At 38.5% G+C, this 24522-nt stretch overlaps 1 protein-coding gene across 1 annotated transcript in view; it reads right to left on the bottom strand.

The window, feature by feature from the left end:
* Positions 1-2254: 2254 nt before the first annotated feature.
* Positions 2255-24522, bottom strand: part of Rfx (regulatory transcription factor Rfx) — a 29203-nt gene continuing 6935 nt past the window's right edge. Inside the window, exons 6-17 of the mRNA XM_068774449.1 lie at positions 18318-18399; positions 15412-15559; positions 15297-15375; positions 14655-14902; positions 14025-14191; positions 13170-13407; positions 11945-12136; positions 9379-9489; positions 5417-5589; positions 4446-4575; positions 3805-4002; positions 2255-2622 (exon numbers count right to left, since the gene is read on the bottom strand). Coding sequence (XP_068630550.1) covers positions 3808-4002; positions 4446-4575; positions 5417-5589; positions 9379-9489; positions 11945-12136; positions 13170-13407; positions 14025-14191; positions 14655-14902; positions 15297-15375; positions 15412-15559; positions 18318-18399 — 1763 coding nt within the window. The 3' untranslated portion in view covers positions 2255-2622; positions 3805-3807. The remainder of the gene's footprint in view (positions 2623-3804; positions 4003-4445; positions 4576-5416; positions 5590-9378; positions 9490-11944; positions 12137-13169; positions 13408-14024; positions 14192-14654; positions 14903-15296; positions 15376-15411; positions 15560-18317; positions 18400-24522) is intronic.

Below are 24522 nucleotides of genomic sequence, written 5' to 3'. Positions count from 1 at the left end.
GATGTGGCTGTATGTCTTATGTTACCTTTGTTTTTTTTTTACTCGTTTTGACAGACGTCAAGCATTTTATTTCGTAAGAGGCTTTAATTAATTACGGAGTATAAGTCGCATTTATTTATATTTGTGTTTAGTAAATACTCTAAAAACAATAACTATAAATAGAACAATAAATCAAAATGTTAAATTAACTTGCATAAATACGCCCTTGCCTAATGGAAAAAGGAAACAAAAAAAAAATAATAATCAACAAGAAAATACTCCTTAACCTTTTATTAAAAAATTTTTAAGGTTTTTTGGTTATAGAAAACACAATTGTGCCGAAAAAATTCCAAAGTACTAAGGATATACCACTGAACCCGCTTCTACGAAGGTAAAATCAAATTGTTCATTCGTGTATTGGAAGCCGTCTCTATAACTTGCCACCAAAAACAAACCTCAAGCAAATAAGCATCCGAATATCTTATCCACGCTTTTGAAGTTATTTTGTAGAAACGCGGAAACGATTCCCACGAGAGACCCTATTTGCATTCAGCATAACCATCGATAATTCTACCACAGATTAAACATACGCCAATACGAATAATTTCCACAGAATATAAACAAGTTCTAACACAAACAATGGAATGAATACATTAGCTTTCCCTCTAAATATAACGAGGGTTGCCATTCACATATAAACGTAGACATACAAGAATACAAGGGAAAACATTCCATTGTATAAAACTGTGCCATTTCACAACACGACTTCAAGAAATACAACCATAGTAACACTGAAGTATATAACGATATGGATACACCGAGTTTATACGACGACATTACGTATCGCAATTTGATAGATCCGAACAATAAGTCAGGGGTGTCACACCTAAAATCTAACACGGGCCGAATAAACAATGCTTAAATTATTATGGTTCACAAAACAAATACCACTGCATTGTAATAAACATGTAGGTATTTCGAGAAAATATATGGCAACACTTGTAGAAATTCATCAAGATGGCGACCAAAGACAAAAATTAATTATCGATATAGCACATTTGTTTCTCGCCCATTACCATATTATTTGTAGTAAATTGGGCTGGAGAGCCTACATAAACATGTATATAGATTCATTAATCCTCAATTTTTGAGAAAATTCAAGTTATCTAACTGCACAAACTAATAAGCGTAATATAAATGAAACTATAATCATAACCGCGATAGATATAAATACGTGTTATTAGGTTATGTTTTATAGTTGATACCTCTTAGTATGAAAAGAGTTTAATTTCGGATAATAAGAAATTTACATTTTCGCGCGAAAATTGTTAAATAATCCGTATAGTTGACTGGAAAGCAAAAATTTTTGCCTCGGGCCGCGAGTTTGACACCCCTGGCTTACGTTATAAAGGAACGCAACGTAAGACAACTCTATACTACGCAAAACCTCAGCCGGGAGGAAAACTAAACAGGAGGGAAACGCCAAAGCTTACATAAGCAAAAGGGTAGTCGGGACAGGTTCATCTACTACAATACTTACATATCTAAATGTTTTTACATATTTGAAATAATTTAAAAATGAGTAATAGTTTATATTCATGTGCATCCATAAATTAAAATTGTGTAAATTCTAATTTTAAATATCGGAATATTGACCAAAAAAAGAAGATCATAGACAAGAAATGTCAAAAGTAATTGCTGTCACTTTTGGCGCCTTAATATATGTAGTAAAATCGCTTTATCTGTAGTCACATAATGTAAATGACACATTTTAGAGCCTATACGCGTATGAGTAACGAAAAAACGTTTTTTTTTTTGGTATGTGCATTAAAATAACCTAATCTATTGGAGTGCTTCAAATATAAATTATCGACTTACAATAAGAGAATATTTACAATAGTTTACTTTTAATATTTTTAAAGTTTACGAATACTCAAGTCTAGTCTATGCTGTGTCGATATAAGGAAATATTAATGGCAACACCTTAGCAATTTTGTGATTGTATTGTTAACATTACAATTAAATATTTCATTATCAATATTTATGTTTGAAATTTCAATCAACCAAATAACTTTCTGTATCGACATTTCTTTGTAATTTTGCCAAAATATACCAGCAGCACTTGACTAATTTATAAACATTTTTTTACATCAATTACAAATATATACTTTTAAAAAAATGCCACAGTGTTGCCAATGTTTAAAATACCACAAAATATCGGTAAATTAACATGAGAATACAAATATACATGGCAACACTCAGAGGGATTATATATTAAACATTTTATATAGACTAATTAGAATACATTTGCAATTGGCCAAATGCTTTGAGAAACTCATTTTCTCTTTAATAAGTAACTGACTAGACTCGTGTATGTCATTAGTGAGAGGTATATATCCAACATTTAAACTAAAAATCTCAACGCCCAGATAATAAAACTGCGTAGAATATATAGATCAAATATTGGACATTTTTGTCTGACCAACGACATACTATACTTATATCGAATATACAGACAAATAACTTACTAACATAGATGTACACACACAACGTTTACAGCAACATATACTGGCTGCACTGCCATCTGTTGCAGGCTTCCTAAACTTAATTCCTGCATTTTGTTGTCTGTTGTTCAAACGCCGCCTGAAAAAAAAAATAAACGTAGCTATAAAGATAACATACTTTACAATTCAAAAGAATTAATACTGTAATCAAAAAGTAGAGTGAATTTGTTCATGAAATGAATTTATTTATTCTTCCAAATTAATTTCATCCTCTTCAAAGTAATCCCCTTTCAATTAACAAATTTCATGCCACGTGGGGCGTATACGACCCCCGCTGCACTTTCCGTTTAAGCCATTTGCAGTTTTCATTGAAAAACAAAGGATTCTTAAACAAATGAATTGTTGATTCGAATATACGTAACTACACATCACGTATGCGTGTACTTAATGCATTATAAATATATAACTTTTTTACGCTAATTATAGCTTTGCAGTACTGAAAAAGTGTAAAGCATGTTTTACACCACTTTTTTTAATTTTTAAAGTGTAGGTCGTACACGCCCCACGCGGCCTGTATCGAAAATCTTCAAAAATTGCCACAGCACTGAACGTGTTGAAATCACTTTTGCCAACGCTTTTTTCAGTCTTCGAAACAGTCGAAATGGTATTTTTCCGATGCTGCCTTCAATTTGGTTTTTATCTCCTCAATAGTGTCAAAACGGTGTCCCCCGCATTGATCTTTTGCAGAACTATATATGGGGCGAGCTTGTGACGCTTTTTTTCCAAATACTGAGCGATTTTGGAACATATCGAGACTTGACAATTGAAATTGGAAAATTTGACAAAAACACTTGTTACTCGGAAATAATTATTGACATACGCTTGGCAAATTTTATAGATTAGTCCTACCAACCTAGTAAAAAAATACCTACCTTCCTAATGCTCGGGAGTTTTAAATGACTGTAGATATTAGTCGTCCTTAGATACTATCAATAAATGTATTTAAAATATATATAAAGTTATTGATTATAGATGTAAAAGTTTTAGAAATACTGAATGTATACTTCATTTGCTGTCAATTAGGGCATGGTATACCCTAAGCAAAACTTGGATTATTACATTTTAAAATTAATCTTGTTACCACTGTTTCTTTTTTATTAATGTATAGCTTTCTCTTTCTAAAATGGTTCTGAGTTATGTTTTTTATAATCGTTATTAACCTAATTTATCTGCACAATTGTTAATATTATCAAATAAAAACATATTGACAATCCTGAATTAATAAAATCAAAAAAATGTAATAAGACACAGCTATGTTTACCGTCTAATGTATCCTGCTCTTCTTGGTCTCGACGTGCTGTTCGTCGTCATCGTCGTCTTCGTCGGCCCACTCCCAGTCCTGGTCGTCATGCTCCAGCTCGCCCTCCAGCTCGCCTTCCAGCTCCTGCTCGTGGTCTTGCTCCATGTCCTCCTCCTCGCCTTCGCGCGCCTCCTCCAACAAATCGTCCTCCTCATCTTCCTAAATATTTACGATGGGTACAAAGTTTACAGCACGATCTTTCTGCAGCCAACTTTTCCATATCATCTAAGATTTATTTATTACCATTTCTTATACTATATACATGATGATTAGATATTGCTGTAAGAGTTTTCACCTATTTCGATCACTCTGTATAAAGAAATCAATTTCAGTACAAAGTTTGCAGAGGAAAATAGAAAACAACAATTAATTATAATATGTGGGTAATCTGAATATTGATATCACCATTACGTTATTTATTATTTCAGAAATCAATGATTTTTGGATAGAGCGTACCAAACATTACTTGACAGCAAATTATTTGTGTTGAAGACGAAATTTGCCGATTGTATCTTTCCTAAGATCGATGTGCAATATTTATCGTCGGGTACTGTATATTCCGAGTGGTGAATCAGATAAACAAAAAAGGTGGTATATCGTACCAGAGCGCGCTGCATGACCGCGATCTGCGGCTGCTTGGTGTGGTGCGCCACGCGACGCTCGATCAGGTACGACACGTACTCGTCGTACAGCAGCCGGATCAGGTGGAACGACCCGAACGACGCCGCCGACCTACACCGCCACACACACACACACACGCTACTAACATGTCACCAACGACAGTCACAAATTTAAATATTCGCAGTGATCATTACAAGTCTTAAAAATTCAATGCGATATTTCTTCTTAATAAAAATTCTAAAATATAATTCCAAATTTAAAAATTTAAAGCCATGTTTCTTCTAAATATATATTCAAAATGATGGCATTATAGTTCCAAATTTAAAAATTCAAATTGATGTTTCTTCTTAACAAAAATTCGAAATTATAGTTACAAATTTAAAAATTCATGGCGATATTTCCTTTTAATTTAAATTCCTAATGATCGTTCCAAATTTAAAAATTCAAAGCCATATTTCCTTTTAATTGAAATTCTAAATGATAGTTTCAAATCTAAAACTTCAAAGCGATATTTGTTCCAAATAAAAATTTCAAATTATAGTTCCATATTTAAAAATTCAGAGAGAGAGATAGTACTAAATTTATAAATACATAGTTATAGTTTAAAATTTAAAAATTCACAAAGACTATTACAAGATTTCGTCAGATTACAACAAAAACAAAAATGTCATTTTTAAATATGAAGGGGATTTAGATTGTACCTTTGATACTAGTTGAAATAAAAAAAAAATAACTATATGTTCTCGTCATTTAATAATGGCAAGAACTCCATCAAAGAATAGAGATCAATCAAATTCAAAGAATAAAGAAGGAAGAATTCCTTTAGAGAATATACGCTTATAAGACTATGTTTGCTGGTGATAGATTAAAATGTTGTTCGTGAACCTTTAGATTCCTCTCGGCAATATTGTATTTAGCCCGATAGTGTTCGGAGTTGTCGCGGAACACTTACCGCAGAGTGAGCTCGCGGATGACCAGCGAGGAGTAGAAGGACCAGTCGAGCAGCAGGCGTCGCGCGCGCGAGGTGTAGTCGCCGCGGCGCTCGTGCGATGCCAGAGCGTTGCGCACACAGTTCTCCAGCCAAGCCGCCCACTGTTCCAGCGTTGCGCCGCGTCCCAGCGTCGCCTGGAACATCACACCGCACTCTCACTCTCCACATAATTGTGGTGACAGGCATCCCCCCTTTCACTTCACTAAAAGACATAGGCCACCCCCCAAGAACGCCACGATCACCGGTATTACGGTGCCCGAATCGAACGACTCAATAAACAATTGATGAGAAGTAAATGTCTTTCAAGAGCTCAATTAAAAGTAAGATATACTATCGAAGTCGTGGTTTCTGTATTTGATATAACAACAGTGCTCTTATGCTAGAAAACGAGACGTTTTAGTAACCTCATATTAACCAAACTTCGTTCAAATAGCACGTTATACAAGAGAAGAATCGATTAAAGAAAAAAATGTATTTAAAATTATAACTATTTTAGCTATATAATGTGAACAATAAATGTTTTAAGGACACTGTTGTGAAATTGTTGTGCTTGATGTATAACTTTTCAAATAATTACTCCATTGATCCGCCATTTATAAAATTGGTCAGTTATAAATCTTGTCCAAAATTATTTTCTCGTGGAGCAACAGATGGCGTTGTATAAATTTGTGTCTATTATGAAATAAGTCAAGATTTTAATCTGTTTTGTATTGTTTCTTAGATGTTTTGCTGTTAGCCCTAAGGTTTTTACAGCTTCATCGGAAAGGAGTTCACGGAGTGGAAGGGTCCGTGAACCAAAAACTAAAACATTCGGGTTTTCGAACCTACATTAGACACTCTGATGGAGGATGAGGCAGTAGAGACGAGGCTTTCTTGAACAAAGTAAGAAAAGGACTAATATATAGTTACTTCCGCTATGTAGCAGTAGTCGTGCAATGAAGTGCACTGCCCGCTAGCACGCTGATAAATGCGCATGCGGCAAACAATGCGAATTACACAACTGCCATCGTTAATACACTCAACACGTGTTTCACCCCTACGCGGGACATCCTCAGGGGTAATGATACACCAATTAGTGTCAAACACAGAGTCCCACACAAATACTACTAATTGGTGACGAGCAGCGCACTTAATTGCACAACTACTGCTACATAGCGGAGTAGCTATATATTAGTCCTTTTCTTACTTAGGATAGATTTCCGCAAAGTAACGCCTGAATCTATTAGATATTTCTTCATCGAGTCTGTGTTGATGTTTGTATAGTGAGTGTGGAGTGAGGATTGGAGGGCAGCATGAACCACTCGGTTATCTCAGAAAGGCTACTGATCCTACCTCGATTCGCTCACTATGTTCGACGACGTGACGGACGGTGGAAATTTTAATCAGCTGTATAAAGACTTTCCAAACTTTTTAATAGTTAAACAGACAAGGGCAGTCGTAAACCATGAAAATTATGGATTTATTTTGAAAGCGGATTGATTAATCTGCGTTTCATTTCGTCGAAATCTAACGATAACGTCAATTGAATGCGGGCCGAGCGAATGTATATCTCGTTAGTGACGTCGGTAGGACTTACCTGCCCGCAAGAAACATGCTTTTAAATTAACATCAGTGCTTTTGTTAGGTGATACGTTCTAAAGTTTACAAAGAAGCCACTGCTAAAAAGCTAGATTAAAAAATCACTGTTAAATAAGTGACACTATAAAGCCGCTATTAGAAACGTTGGCACATACGCAAACCTCCATATAAATCCGTTTATCATATAGAAAAGGTTCTCGATGCCGTGCCGAGGTACATACATATTAATGACCTGCACGTAGACTTGGGGCCCTTATATTAAATCCCTCTACCTTCAGCGTACACCATCATGATGCCATCGTCCTTAGTAGACGTGGTTGATAATCATCACGGACCGCGGAGAGCGCCCAAAGTCTCCTTTACTCTCCAAGCGGAAAACGCATTGTGCCGAATTGATGGTATATGGTGAATGCCAAGGTGACGAGTTTGGGCAGCAATCACCGGGGGCTCGACAGCAGCCCATAGTAGACGCTAGTGAGCGCCTTTTTCTGGCTTAAAAAACCAGCAATGAACTCGTGCCTCCCGGTCGGTAGGGAGAGTCGAAAGACCTCAGCCCGTGCTCATTAAAGTGGGTTTAGCCCACCGTTTTCGTATGCCCAACCCGAAGGCAACGGTTAGACTTGAGGGACACTTGTGCCCCCCTATTTGGGCTATCCGAACATTTCAGTTCGAACCTGGCACGGGTCACGCTTCGCCGTGAGGCTAGGCGCTCGCGCATGCCGAACGAATCCAGCAGACCCACTCACAAGCCTGACTAGCGCCGTAGGTCAGAGACAAGCAGCACTAGTGGAAAATTTTGCTTTTGGTCCTCGCACTGTAAGGAGATGCCAGCGAGGTGTAGTCCTGCAAACAGCCACCACCAGGAGTACTAATTTAGGCCCTCCCCCCCTTTCCGGATTAGTCGGAAGCAGCGGCGCCACGTGCAGGCCCCGGATAGGAGTTGAGAGACGAACGTCCGCCGACCGGAAGAACGGACGCCTGAAACCCCTTACTAGCCCCGATACGGGTCGTTATACTAGCGATCTGAGGCCGGCCGTCGAGCCTCGATCGGCTACCGTCCCATGTATCGTGAGCTAGGAGCAAAAATGTCGTCTCCGCCCGTTAGGGCCCCGGCGGTGAAGGCGGCGGCCTTCGGTCACCGGTTAAGAGAGTCATAGTTACTCCCGCCCAGAATACGTGCTCCTATCTCCGGTCGACGCGACGACATTAAGACATGCTCCATATAAAACAATTCGCAGCCATTTTATAATCAATCATGGATGCCGACCGTGATCATATTAGATTGAAGCGTTGCTTGAGCTTTTTGTGTTACTTTCTTCAGCGCAAATATACGGAGTGATAGTAATGTCTGGCTACAGTAGCAATTGATCATGACGAGGTTCGGCCCTGTCAAGTGCCCTTGAAACGGGTAAGTAACGTTATTAGACAACCATTTATACGAGGGTGGATTGAAAAGTACCCGGCCTAACCAAGAAAATAAACACATACTAAATCAGTTATATTTTTATTTTTCTACATAATCACCATCAAGTTCAATACACTTTTGCCACCTCCCCTTTCAAGCATTTAGACCGTTGAAAAAAAATGATCCTTCCTTAGAGTCAAAATATACGTCTACAGCTGCTTTGACCTCGTCGTTTGTCGAAAATCTTTGACCTCCCAAGTGCTTTTTTAAGTTAGGGAACAGAAAGAAGTCTGATGGTGCCAGATCAGGTGAATACGGCGGATGCGGTAACAGTTCAAAGCCACAGTTGTGAATTTCAGCCATTGACTGTACTGACATGCGAACCCACAGGGGTTCATCTTTCACGCTCTCTCTACCACGCTTAAATTCTGCTATCCATTTTTTGACGGATGAATATGACAGAGCACAATCGCCTAATGTACTGACCATGTCATCATGGATGGCTTTTGATGATAGCCCCTTCTTATGGAGGTACTTAATGACGGCACGCTGCTCGATTTGCTACATTCGCGGAAATTATGTCCGATTACTTTGTTAATAAATTTATAAAATCACAACTAACTATCGCACACGTTTCGAACTTCACACAATGAACTAGTCTGAACTGAACTAAATAATGTGGGTAGATTTGATTTTTAGAATTGAATGGATCTGTGTTAGGCCGAGTACTTTTCAATCCACCCTCGTAGAATTCGCTATATTACTCAAATAAACCATTTCAAACTATATCTGACTAAAGATTTGTTGTTGTGGAGTTTCTTCTTGCTTCTTTTCAACAACTATAACACCATTAGAAGCATAACAGAGACAAAAATAAAGTACATTAACAAAAGTTGACGACCAATAAGAATAAATTAATTTTATCTTCATTCGTATGTACCTTAAAGTCGGCCTCGAGGCGGTGCGCGTTGGTGGAACTACCGCAGGCGCAGGCCCAGGCCGCCTGTTCACGTACCACACGGAAGTCAACGCGGTTCAGGTCCGACAGCATCTGCTTGGGACATCGCCATTTTATATATAACCACCCACACTGTACTAAGTTTTGACTTTACAACATACAACACACCTTTTTTGGTTTTAATTGACGTCAAATCTTTGATAGCTATGGAGAGATATTTTTAATTTAATCTAAGATTTTGAAAAAAGTTTTGCCCGTATATTTTTTTATTATAACTCTAAACCCGGAAAAATATTTTCGAGTTTTACGTAAAAATATTTTTATTGACAAACTACATTACAGATATTAAATTATGTTTTTAGTAAAAAGTTTGATATTATTTTAGTTAATAAATCAAAATTGCAAACTAAATAATCGTTATCACTATACTATTAAAAAGATAGTAAGTATAACAAGTTATAAAACATAAAATCTGGTGAATACAGATAAAAAAAAACCCTTAGTATGTACACTAGAACACAGAGCAATTGATTTCTCATGCCTGTATCTGTTGTTTCGTTTGCCTGTATGTACATGGTCATGGGTAATTAATCCACACCTATATATATACTATATATTTATGCTATGTGTACGCAAGTTTGTTTGCTCATTAGTGTAGACAATGTGTGCGACTGTACCTGCGTAAGCACATACACCAATACCTCGCTTTGCGTTTTTTTCGAAGCTGCGTCTCTGCTTAATTAGTAATAATTCTCACTTTGCGTTAGATTTTCGTGGTTGCGTTGTTTTGGGTTCGAATCTTCAATTTTTTTTTTTTTTTTTTTTAAAGATGGCAACACTTTTGTTTATTGCGCCATGCCATTAGAACTCGAGGATTCCCTTTCCAAATAAAAACAACGCAATTTGAATACAGTTCTATTTTCACTTTGTTTTGCTAATTTTAGAGTTCAGTTTCAATTACGTAGTGTGTTGCAATGTAGTGTGTTGTGCTTTTTTAAAAAGTAAATAATAAATTTATTTCAATTTTTACGAGTTTTTTCTGGTTACAAAACCGGTAAATATTTTTCCAATTTATTTATTGGCAGAGTTATATTATTTTTGTTTTTTAAATGTTTACCTTGTTCGATTTTCTTCTTAAAAAGTAGTATTTTCGTAACCCTGGAACCTATCTTCGATCTTTACATGGTACGATACGATCTTTACTATAGAAAATCTTAATTCACTTTGCGGCGTTTCAATTTGCGTCGTGTTTTTTGGAACGTAACTACGACGCAAAGTGAGGTATTGGTGTATATTTTTAATAGGCTCTCACTAGCTGATATTTTAAAAATTTCCTATGAAAAAAATACAATATAGCGATGCTGTGCACTGTATAAAATATGTGAACACGTCCTGCACAAAAACAAACTAGATTTACACTCTTACAAAAGCAATTAAGATTTTTTTACGTGATTATAAAAAATATCTATATACAATGTGATTAAATATATTTTTGTACGTATGTGGCTGTGTCTATATAGTTGCTTGTATACGTACATGTAATCACGCCTGCAGTTGCCTCTGTGTGTATTGCGTGTATAACAGCCCATATACGTGTAACAGCCCATACACGTATGCAACAACGTGTTAAGTATATAACAATGCATGTAAGTATACAACAGCGCGTGTGATTGTTGTATATTGCAGCGCGTGTGGTATCGTGTTGCAGTGTTCGACTCCTTCTAACAGTGCGTGTACGTGTATAACTGCATGTGTACGTGTATAAGGATACAGCACATAAGTACATATGTGTGCGTATAAAACACGTTTTCACGTATTACAGCGCATGTACGTGTACAACAGAAAGCATGTGTGTGGTGTATAACAACGCGTATACGTGCATAAAAGCGCACGTACGTGTATAATAGCGTGTGTACGTGTATAAGTAAATATGTGTGCGTATAAAACACGTTTTCACGTATTACAGCGCATGTACGTGTACAACAGAAAGCATGTGTGTGGTGTATAACAACGCGTATACGTGCATAAAAGCGCACGTACGTGTATAATAGCGTGTGTACGTGTATAAGTAAATATGTGTGCGTATAAAACACGTTTTCACGTATTACAGCGCATGTACGTGTACAACAGAAAGCATGTGTGTGGTGTATAACAACGCGTATACGTGTATAAAAGCGCACGTACGTGTATAATAGCGTGTGTACGTGTATAAGTAAATATGTGTGCGTATAAAACACGTTTTCACGTATTACAGCGCATGTACGTGTACAACAGAAAGCATGTGTGTGGTGTATAACAACGCGTATACGTGCATAAAAGCGCACGTACGTGTATAATAGCGTGTGTACGTGTATAAGTAAATATGTGTGCGTATAAAACACGTTTTCACGTATTACAGCGCATGTACGTGTACAACAGAAAGCATGTGTGTGGTGTATAACAACGCGTATACGTGTATAAAAGCGCACGTACGTGTATAACAGCGTGTGTGCGTGTGTAACATCGCGTATGCATGTACGTGTATAACAGCGCCTGCACATGTATGTACCTGCTGTATCTGGTTGTGGTTGGTGAGCACGGCGCGCGCGGCCTGCGCGAGGTGGTTTAGCGAGGTATAGCGACGCAGCGCGGCGGCCAGTGCACCTGCCGCCACAGCCTGCGCACGCGCCGCCGCCGCCGGCGCCCCGCTCGCGCCCGCCGACAGCGCTCCCTCCAGTAGCTTCGCGAAGTTGCGGATCGACTGTCGAATTCATTCATTAAATTATTGAGTATATACTAGTTTACATGCACTGCCATTTGCATAGTGTGAAATAGTTCTCCGCTTTTATATACATTGGGTCTGGTTACCTCACCACTTAACGTGTCTTATTTCTATTAAAGGTTGGATTTCGGTTATTCTTGTATTCATTCCTTTGTAATATGTGATTTGATATCTTTGAGATGACTGATAAAAAAATTATACCTAAAGCGTTATTGACACGCCGTCTAACAAGCTACACGCTTACAATGTTTACTCCAAAATTAGACACAAAAGAGTTTACAATGTTAAATAAATGAATTCAATTTTTTTATTTGATTGTATTTAACTAGGTAGAGGTTTAAATATTTCATATAACACTATTATTTCCGAGCACAGAGTTTTCTTCGATTCTATAAAAAAAGTAACAAGCCTTAAGGTCAACCCGAAATAAATCACACTACTATATCTTTAGACTCGGTTCTTGGCAATAATCGGTGTAACATTACTCCTGAGGATGCCCCGTGGAGGGGTGAAACACGTGTTGATTTAACGGTGATAGTTGTGTAATTGGCATTGTTTGCCGCACGCGCATTTATCAGCGGGCTGGCGGGCGGTGCACTTTATTGCACGACTACTGCTGCATAGCGGAAGTAGCTATATATTAGTCTTTTTCTTCCTTAGGATGGACTTCCGCAAAGTAAAGCCTGAATCCATTAGATACTATATCTTTAGTACGTGGTTGTGAAGAATGTATAAAATATAGTTCAGTGACGGGTATGGGTATAAAAATGTGGCGGGATGTAGCGTAGCACGTGTAGCAGCATAAAATCGATGACAAATTGTTGCAACAGAGTGTGTGGGCGGCAGCCACGTGTACGTGTATACGTCGTCGTCGCATTGGTGCAGTAGTGTGTGTGAGTGCAGCTACGTGTACGTGTGTACGTCGACGATGCGTTGAGACTGTAGTGTGTATGTATGCATGTGTGTGAGTGGAGCCACGTGTGTGTGTGTGAGGGCCTGCGCGTGCGTGTACCTGCGTGAGGTGTGGTGGTATAGGGCGCAGCACGTCGGGCAGCAGCAGGTCGACAGCGCACTGGTGCAGCTGAAGGTCGGCGCGGCGCAGCCAGCGAGCGACGTCGTGGCGTGCGCACAAGCGAACAAGCGCGCGCCGGCACAGCGCCGCCGGTCGCCGCCAGAACGCGCGCCGCGCTCGCTCCACCGCGCCCACGTCGAGCGCCGCCACCGCCGACAGCAGTTCCGACCCGTGCTCGCTGCAAAACCCGTACACTCTCAATACAAATACCACTTCTGCTGAACGTAGGCGTCTCCTACGCTACGTTTGCAGATCACGATTTTTCTGATATGATCTCAAGAAAGTTAGTTTCAAATAACAGGATATTAAAAAACAGTACGTGCTTTTATAGAAAGAATAATAGACTTCTAACTTTTTATTATGTGGTTTACAATGCCCAGCAGGACACACATCAAGGCCATAAGCCAGGCACATAAGTGCTGGGTACAAAGAATATAAGTGGTGGCATCACCACTCATATTTTGTGGGTTAAAGTGTATGAATATGAGTAGAATGGAGTAGTACAATGGAGAAGAAGTTTGCGATTGTGGTAACGAAGAAGCAACAGTTGTTGTTATGGTGGTGGCCATGCTGTTGGCCGTAATGATGATGATATGATAAAGTGTGTTATGGTGACGGTAGTGGTGGCGAGTTTGCGACAGTTGTGGTGGTGATGATGAAGATTGTTTGTGATGGTGATCTTAGATTTAAATACGATTTCATTGAAGGTGTTAGTCTTTTGATGGTGTTAGCGTAAGTAGTGCTGCTGATGATAGTTCTTCATAGGTGTTGATTATTATAAGTGGTGATCGGTACCGGTGGTGCTTGCGCAGCGCGTCGAGAGCAGAGTGCGGCACGTCGGGCGGCAGCGAGTCCACGCGCAGAGCAGGCGGTTCAGGCGCCGTAACGCATCCGAAGTACTGCCGGTGGGCGGCTGCACCGCCTCCCGCCGGGCTGGTATCCGACTCCTGCTCCGTCGGGCTCTCCTGCAATGTCGCGCGTATAAGTAAGGCGTAACTACAAATACAAACTACATGAAATTGAAGAGAGGATCACCGACGTAACTAGAATAATTGCTCGTCTAAGTGTCAATGAGCGGATCACATCGCTAGTAAAACGGTAGAAGCAGCATGGGTAGACCACGCATTAGGTAGACTGATGCCACAAAGTTGCGAAGTAACCGGATATGGGTAGTGCTGGTTTTTCGTCCACTGAGGATAAAATAAATGCATACATTATTACTTGCGCACCTTTGGAAAAAGCTGAATCATGTAAACGCATCTTTAGATTCCTTTATAACCACTTTCACGTGCTTACAAAAGTGCGCTTATAAGAGTAAACATGTCTGCTACTGTAATTATAAAAACAAGCTGGTTTTATAAAAGTGCCATTTCATTTATAATAGAAATATTCATGAAAACATTCGAAGTAGAAGAGTGTGTGTACCTGGGTGTCTTCGCGTTCCTCATCATGTGCAGTATTAGTTGGGGTCGCAGGCTCGGCGCCAGGTTTGGCACGTATACCGTAGTAGTGGTACTTGGAGTTTCCACGCGTGCCGAGGCGTCGCGTCCGAAGCCCCACGAAAACGGAGCGGATAAGTTTGCCGAAGGACGCCGCGTTTACCGGCTCCAGGCGCCGCGAGGAGCAGTGGCGAAGGTAGTGCGCGTATAGCGTCGACCGCGGCAGCGATACCCCTACAATCACAATTTTCCATCTCACTAAAATACTTGTACCTTGCATTACTAACCTGTTCATAAAAACTTTGTTAACTCTGGCCCGAAGTTCCCAACTGTTAGCTCTGGGTCATGGTTCAATGACACATGGTTCGTGGTACTGATTGCCCTTGAAGTCCAAAGGTGGCTCTCGAGTGGCGACCACTAGCTGGCGGAGGCGACGTGAGTAGGCCCCCAATAAGACCGACGACATAGTTAAAGTCGCGAGTGGCGCTGGATGCGGGCAGCGCAGGATTGGTCATTGTGATAGACATCATCAGGTCATAGTGATCTTTGTAGAAAGTCTATTGCCTTGCAGTGGGTGTGTATGTGGATGTGTTAGAATACATATAGAGAAGGGTGAACGGGTACGCACCCTCGGCGGTCTCGTAGTGATCTAGCAGCCACTGCACCAGCGGCATGCGCGCGGCGGGCGCGGGCGACGCGGGCGCCTCCTGCTCTGTAGTCTCACCCGCCGTCTCGCCTGCAGCCGTAGTTGCGCTGAACGCAAACTCGCCGCCCCACGCACCTTCCGCCGCGCCCTCCACGCCCACACCCACCGCGCCCACACCCACGCCCACGCTTGCGCCGCTCCCCACGCTCGCAACGTTATACACCGGGTACGATCGCAGCGGCTCCCTGTACACAAACTCATTTTACTGACGCAACCAACCTCTTATTGACATGGCCTTCCGTCACGAAGAAGCGACGTAGAAGAAAAAGCCAAGCACGAAAGTATCTCCTTCCATCTTTTTCCAGGCTGATCTATTCTGTGAAAATTTTAAACAGCCGTGCACGGTGCTGATACACGCTGTTGTTGAGTCAATTCAAAGACGAAGTGACCGTCGTCTGGCCCTCTTTTATAATTACTCTCTTGTTATACAATCCATATATACACTACCATCTAAAAGTTTGGTAGCACGTCTGTTATTGGCCAAAACGAAACAACACCTGCTATAGACGGTAAAAAATGTAATGAATGTAATGTTTGCAGCTTTTTACTATTGTTTACATATTAACAAACGGATCGTCGACTCTCATTAAACATGTTTCACCAATTTCTTAGATTTTGACGAAACACGTGTTTTATGACTTAGTACTGAGGTTGCATTCTTTTGTGGTTAGAAGTGTTGCTGCCGGTGTTATTTTTTATATTTCACTTTTATCGGGTCCTGTTTAGTCGCACTTGAGTATTGGCACGCACAAGTCGTGACATTAACATTGTCTGTATTCGGAAATTATTGACTACTGGTTTTCCCGCATTTTCTTTTCTAAAAACGGCAAAACGCAAGCAATTCACGCTTAAACAGCGAAATGCTTCGAGAGGAAGGATACGGTGAACGTCAAATTGCAGCAATACTTAGAATTTCTTGCATAGGTTGCCTACACTCTTGCAAGAAAACAAAAAAAATGGACAAACGCAGACAGAAAAAGGACAGGCAGGCCTGCCGTTTTGCTTATTCTCTGATGATGTTAGTGCTGTTAGCCCCAAGGCTTTTACAGCTTCGTCGGTACTGAGTTCACGGAGCGGAAGGGTCCGTGAACTAGATTTAAAAACTAGAAACTAAAAGCTGGTGGGGCGCCTACCAGTTGCACGGGGACGCTCGCACGTTGTTAAGGCTCTTCGCGGTAGAGCTTTGACAGGGTGTGTTGCAGGAGTGAGCTTGCGGGTTGGGACAGCAGCGTGGACCACAGGCGAGCCGAAGAAGGATCCGGATCCAACCACGGTTCGCCCACGCTGTTCGCGGTTAGGAAGCGGGCGGTCGCTCAAGGCAGGCCTAAGACCACAACTATTCAAGAGGAAATCTTCATCAGATTTCTGTCCAAACGGAATCGATGCTTAACAGCGCCAGAAGTTACTGCAACAGTGAATAGCACACGGGAAACGCCCAGCTCAGTAACAACTGTTAAACGATGACCTCTGGCTGTAAGTCTAAGAGAATGTGTTGCTGCTAAGTAGCCTAACTTTACAATTCGACACAAGAAATATAGACTATAATGGAAAAAGATACATAAAAAATTGGACTACAGATCAATGAGAAAATGTTCAAAATATCATATTTTCGGATCCAATAGACGTGTGTTTGTACGCCGATCAAAAGAAGGAAGAACTTCCGAAGCGTATACAGCGGCAACAGTGAAACATGGTGGTGGTAGTGTGATGGTTTGGGGATGTTTCGGGAACAATAAACCCGGAAATCTTGTGAGGGTTTAAAGATTCTTCGGGCCGTACCCTGTGGACTTTACATTTCAGCAAGACAATGATCCTAAGCATTCATCCACACTGTGTCAGAGCTTTTTAAAAGAAAAAAAAAACACTTGAAAAGATTTTAAAAATCTTGAAATGACCATCGCAGTCCACCTGATCTGTCTCCAAAAGAACTTGTCTGGGATGAACTCGATAGGAGAGTGAAAAGTTGCTCTCCTACTAGCTCAGAACATTTATGGCAGTTATTAGAGAGTGAACGGAACAAGTTAGATGAAGATTTCAAGAAGTTTATTGATAGAATGCCTAAAATTTTTACTGAAATCATTAAAGCAAATGGTCACTTTGATGAAAGCTAACATTCGATTAATTTTCCCGTTATTTGTTAATTTTCTCTTTGGTCTAAGTTACTTTTTGTTAAATGTTAAATTTATATAAATTTAAGTAATTGAATATCGTTAAATTTTGTTTTATTTGACTTTACCTGGCTTCTTCCAAACTTTTGGACGGTAGTGCAGATACATTAGAGATATCCGCCTATGTAACTCATAGTGATATGTAAGAAAAGGACCAATATATAGCTACTTCCGCCAATGCAGTAGTAGTCGTGCAAAATTCAAAATGCACGACTACTACTGCATTAGCGGAAGTAGCTATATATTAGTCCTTTTCTTACTTAGGATGGACTTCCGCAAAATAACGCCTGAATACATTAGATATCATAGCGATATCTTTAGAAACAATATTTAATGGAATCAGGCGTTACCTTGATTCTGTGTTTGGCACTAATCGGTGTAACATAACTCCTGAAGATGCCCCCTGGAAGGGTAAAACACGTGTTGAGTAATTTGGCGGTGGCGGTTGTGTGATTCGCATTGTTTATCAGTTATCATCGTTTATCAGCGGGCTGGCGCGCGGTGTACTTTGTTTCACGACTACCACTGCATGTGCGGAAGTGGCTAAATATTGGTCCTTTTCTTACGTAAACTTACACTGCCACGTCGCGGACGTAATAAAGAGTAATTTGGGCTACTTTTATTTTATAAAAAAATTGAAACGAAATATTTCCTAAATAATTTTTGTCAAATATCACACGGGCAAAATCGCGGGCAGAGCCGGTAATAAAGTATAATTAAAAGTCTATGGACCTAACGTTACTAAAAACTGAAGTGATAATTATGAATATCTTACATGTGACCCTGGGGTCCTTGGGCGTACAGCTCCTGCGGCTCCACATACTGGACATGGTAGTTGACGCCGTTGCCTCCCTCACCTGGAAAATGGCAACACTGCAATAAGTAACATACAATAGATTATAACACTTGACATATACTAGATTAATAACTTCATATTAACCCTTTCCTTACCGCACTCAGTTCCGCCAAAGTGCACATTGTATGTCGGTAAGTTCATGTTCAAATTTTCTCATTTATGTTACATATTTAAATATTTTATTGGTATATTAATTTAAAATGGAAGTTAGGATAATTCTTAGTGATTTATTTGGCTGTGATAAATCTTAAAATGGCGATCTACACATCAGCCCACGTTACAAGGTGGATGCCGGCTAACCCGGCGCTGGTAACGAAAGGGTTAACGAATGAGACACAAGTATAGTGAAATTAAAATTATTATTTAACATGAATAGATTAGTAATAAACAATGCGCATATATTAAATTGAGTTAATACAAGTGTTAGTTGCTGGTTAGATATATAAACCACACCACTAGATTCCACTAGGTGAACTGGTGCTGGCGGCGTAAGACCGATCATCATATGATGATATGATGATGAGCTTGTTATTATTAAATGTAAGATATTTACCGCATCGTATAGTTTAACGTGGCAGCTTTTTGATAATAGCTACGTTATATTCCGGTAAGCTTATTGCGATATATGATAAAGTATACTGTGACTGGTCAGATGGAGTCCTGAGAATGGATTTAAGATTTGGCTATCGATCGATGACGTCTAGAAAAACTATTCGAGTGTGCGAAGGTGTTGCTAGGTATTGATTGTTTTATTGTAATTATATATATATATATAAATAATTGTACACAAACAAAGCTATAGTTAGCGAACAAATAGTGGCTCAAGCTATGCGAACGTTTAAAATCAACGGTTTTAAATACCGCAGTCGAATAAGTCGAAACAATCGCCGAGCACCTCTGGCTGGACTAGAGCGGGCTTGAGGGGGGCGAAGCACTCACATGGGTAGTAGGATCGGTAGCGAGGCACCTCCATACCGACGGAGATCTCCCGGGCAACTCGACTCCGGACGCCGCCGTGCCCCCCCGCGTTGCGCTGCCCCGCGCCCCGCTGCCGCCCACGACACCCTCCCACCCCCTCGAACCACCACGCCCTACCCGCCAGCCACCGTCGCCCAACACCCTATGCCTATATACCTTCACTCTCAGCGACAGATCTCCGCTCTATATACTAACTTATATACATTCCTCCTAACAACTTATTATAATCTCTAATTATATTTTAAACGCTACTATTTGCCAACAAATTGCTCATAAATACATTTCACTTTAAAAATATCTTTCGTGATGACATTATGAAATATTTAACATAAGACTATGTGCACATTTTCATGACGAAAATATTACACGTATATAGATGTCTGATATTAAACGATTTAATGGAATTAAAAAGAAGGCTTAAAGATTTTAACACTATGCCGTCTGACAACACCACAGCGGTGATTTCACGATGTATTATTGAAAGTGTGCGATTCGTGGATGGCTTCTGGGCAAAACTTGGAAGTTGTCACTACATCGCGTGCCGGCGACAAGTCAAGTGATCCGAATTAGCGCTGCCGGCGCTAAACGAATAAGTTTTTACGAATCTTGCGATCGGCAGTGTTAATAACGGACAACTTCAACCGACTTGTTTTTGTCGCACACAGATTAAATATATACATATATTATACTACTTTCTTTCAAATCAATTTCATACACTTCAAAGTAATTGCCGTTCGATATAACGCACTTTTTCCAACGCTTTTGTTCAGTCTTCAAACAGTGTCAATAATCTTTTTCCGGTATTGTCTTCAAGACCTTCATGGATTCGGTTTTAATCTCCTCTATAGTTTGTTGAATAGTTTGATATATATATATATATATATATATATATATATATATATATATATATATATATATATATATAAGATAGAGCGGAACGACGTGTGTTGAGTTTTTTGATAAATAAAGTCGCGAAGAACATATGCAGTATGATATCGACCAATTGAAATTCAAAATGGTTTCGGCAACGCCAAATGATTTCATTATCGACAATTTTCATGTACCAAATCTTTGATTTTTTAGACGTGGACTTCGCAGATTTAAAATGATAATTTCAACTTACTTTTTTGTCACAGTAGTAAATTTAACTTCAGAATCGATTCTTTCTTTTAAATTTCAATTCAAATATCATTATGAGATCAAATATCTCTTAAATATACGGCTTAACAATTAAATGTTAACTTCGTCCAAACTTACACTATGAAACTGAAATAGTAATTATAATAAAATGGCGTAATTATAACACCGCGACATACCTAAATACTAAATACATAATTGGCTGAATATTGTACAATATATACATTCAATTATCTATTTAAGATCAAAACTCGAGAAAGACGCGACCAACAGATATTTTTTTTTGTTTTCGTTATGATGGTTACACAACTCCAAACTGTCAATCGACAATAAATTACTAACATACAATACAATACAATCCTAAAACAAATCTGGATGTAATGCCCATAACTGTAAAGTGCCAACGACTCTAAACATTATTATGTATTCAAATGGTAAACTAACAACCACTTCAAACACGCCATGGTTTTTTACCAACACAGAGATCTACGAAGCACTGAACATAAGAACTTTTACGAAGGAGTTCAAAGTAGCAAAGACTAAATATATACAGCGACTGGTAAGTCATCTGAACGACTTGATCTGAACGACGCCACGATATACAAGAACTTGGTGACAAATGTTAAAGGATGAGGTATATCTTGCCGAGTGCTTATATGCTTATAGTCATGGTGTAGATAAACACGAAAAAAATATTTTCATATTAATATTTCTCAGAGAGAAAATGTTTTAGATTATTCCTAGCCTACCGGTAGGTCAGTGGGTAGAGGGCTGAAACTTGCGAACTAATATCGCGGGTTCAACTCTCGGAATGAATACTTCACACTGCATTAATTATAAAGGATTTTTTTATCCTTTATAGGCGAAAAATTTTGAATTCTGTCTTGCCTGATCTTAAGCGATGACGAGGTCTACAATGCCTAAATTACTTAGAAAAAACCTATTCACTTGATACAATTAAGTTAAGGTAAGTTGTTCCACTCTAGCTGATCGCACTATATAAGTAAAAACAAAAGTTTTCAGAAGATAAGAGTATCCTTTGCGTACCATAATTCCTCACTGCGATCGCCAACTCGCTTTCGTGGCGATTATGATATATCCCCCATAGATATCTCAGGAGCAAGTCTATGCCTTATAGTGGGAATCTAGTTTTAATTTTAAAAAAATATTAGATTTTCTATGGGCTATTCTCAAATTATAAAATGTTTGCAACCGTCTCCCCTCCCCCCTCTTCCACTTAAGCAAAGAACACACACTGATACTAGTTTCTAGCAAATTGATTACTTCTAGAAATAGTTCAAGATACTCATAACATGTATTAAATGTATGAATAGACTAACATAATCTAGACAACATATATATTTAAAAAAATCAGAATAAAAAAGTATCTTTATTCAAGTAGGCTTTATACGCTTTTAAATAGACGAGTATTTTAACATTACAGAGTAAGCTACCACCGGCTCGGAACGCTGATCCATTGAAAAAAGCCGGTCAAAAACTTAACAATTGCTTTTGTAAATCAAATTTAACAACTTTTTTCATACATACACTAGCTGATCCCGCAAACGTGGTTTTGCAAAAAAAATGAAAGTTTTTAATTAACAAATGTAAGATAAGGGTTGACCGTAGAGGGGTGAAAATTTAGGTTTGTATGTATTTTTGTACGCTGTATCATAATAAAATAAAAACCAAAAAAAGTGTCTAAAAAATTAAAAATAAAATTTAGGGGTGGACCACCCTTATCACTTAGGGGTATGGAAAATAGATAGTAGCCGATTCTCAGACATACTGAATACGCATGTAAAATTTGGTAAAAATCTGTCAGGCCGTTTCGGAGGAGTTTAAGTTCGAACACCGTGACACGAGAATTTTATATATTAGATTATATATCATGTAAATGAGTCATCAAATTAAGTTCAACACATTTACATCAAACAAAAACTCTTGAATGCTATGACATTTATATTCAATAATATATTTTAATTTTTGGATATCAAGCTAAGGAACAAAGGAATTTTATATCTTGATTTGTTAACTTTCGACGAAATTTTCACTAGTTTATTATTATTATTATTTCTTGAAAAAATAAAATACAGCCTTAAATTCAACACTAATTATTAACGTCATTGTCGATATCTAAGGACATTGTTACAAAAGGCTTTGTTAATGTAAATAAATTTAATACATTTCAAAAATAGAAATCCGATGTAAAACTCTAAAATGTTCATCTTTTTATTTTTGTACTCTTGTCTGAGTAGTCGTGGCCATGTATATATATATATATATATATATATATATATATATATATATAATATAAAATTCTCGTGTCACGGTGTTCGAACTTGAACTCTTCTGAAACGGCTTGACCGATTTTTACCAAATTTTATATGCGTATTTAGTAGGTCTGAGAATCGGCTACTATTTATTTTTCATACCCCTAAGTGATAAAGGTTGTTCACCCTTAAAAAAATTTTTTTATTTTTTTGACGAAATTTTTTGTTTTTATTTTTTATGATACAACATACAAAAATACATACAACCCTAAATTTTCACCCCTCTACGATCAACCCTTATTTTTAAATTGAAAATTAAAAATATTTTTTTTTTTGCAAAACAACGGCCATAGCTCGGTGTTTGGCGGAGTCAGAGCATTAATTTACCAGTGACAGTTTTGATTATGTCTGTCCATCACGCTGGAGAGCATCCAGGTGACCGCTTGCCTTCCACTGGTCCTTGCACCAAACGTTCCATTGGATCCTCATTACGGGCGACATGTCCAAATAACCCGAGGATACGTATTTGCACAGTCCACGATAACCTCTATTTCATGTCGAGTTCTTTGAGCATCGAAACGTTACAAATACACCGTTCCCTCGATTTACACGGTACTCGTTTTACACGTTTTCGCTTTTACACGGTTTTCCAAATAAGTTTCTTTTTTGTTTTAATAACCGATTTTATTACCATCTCTCATAATGTTAATATTTCTGCTTCAAACATCTAATCGGCACAAATAACTTCGAGTGATGAAACTGAATTCGAACCTTCGATTCCGAAAAAAAGAATGAGAGTAATTTATGGTTTGTTCTTCTGTTTAATGTATATTGTAATTAAATAAAAAAAAAACAGTTTTTCCGTAATATATTAAATATTTTAATTTGTCAATGCATTTTATTTTCATTTATTTAAAAAAATAAAATCACAACTGTTAAATAGCAAAATCGTGCATTTTCTGCGAGTTTTTCGATTTACACGGTTTTGACTTGAATCGATTTACACGTTTTACTCAGGAACGTATCTACCGTGTAAATCGGGGGATAGGTGTTTATTAATTATACCAAACTCTATAGATCTTAAATATATATTTTTATTCAGAATCTATACAAATAAATAAAATCGGAGAGTCTGTTATATTAAAAAAACGGCTTTTTACTACATGCATGTAAATATATAAGGTATATAGCCCAAATTTACATTTTTTTTTGTTTGTCTGTCTGTTTGTTCCGGCTAATCTATGAAATGGCTGAATCGATTTTTAAAGGACTTATACTGGCAGGATGTAATAACTTAGGCTATTATTATATTTATACTTTAGAAAAGTTAAAAAATAACAAAAAAATAAATAATAATTTTAAAGTTAAATTCCACGCAAAGTCGCGGGCACAGCTATTATTGTATAACAAAGAGAATTTGTGACATATAAAATTCTTGTAATTGTAACGATTCTGTGAATAATATATATTGAATGCGACAGTTTTACGCATGGAATTGCAAGTAATATTTCAATAAAGCTAGCTCAGATATCTCATTCCCAACCTCGGAACAAAATCAATGTTTTTACGCACTTACAAGTCCCTTTGTACCTGTTATATATAGGTCTTCCCTGTGTGAGTGTCTTGTATATAGAGTGTAACAAAAGCGCCGCGTCCAATAAACCAGACGGCACGTGTCATATCAAAGGTAAGCAGCGCAGGTGGAATCGGGTATCACAATGAAATCTTACGTCCCC

Source organism: Battus philenor, unplaced genomic scaffold (genome assembly GCF_028537555.1).
Source record: "Battus philenor isolate CCGP_79_NKW_IND1 unplaced genomic scaffold, ilBatPhil1.0.hap1 SCAF_7, whole genome shotgun sequence".
Taxonomy (NCBI): domain Eukaryota; kingdom Metazoa; phylum Arthropoda; class Insecta; order Lepidoptera; family Papilionidae; genus Battus; species Battus philenor.
This window is presented reverse-complemented; position numbering and strand designations above follow the sequence as displayed.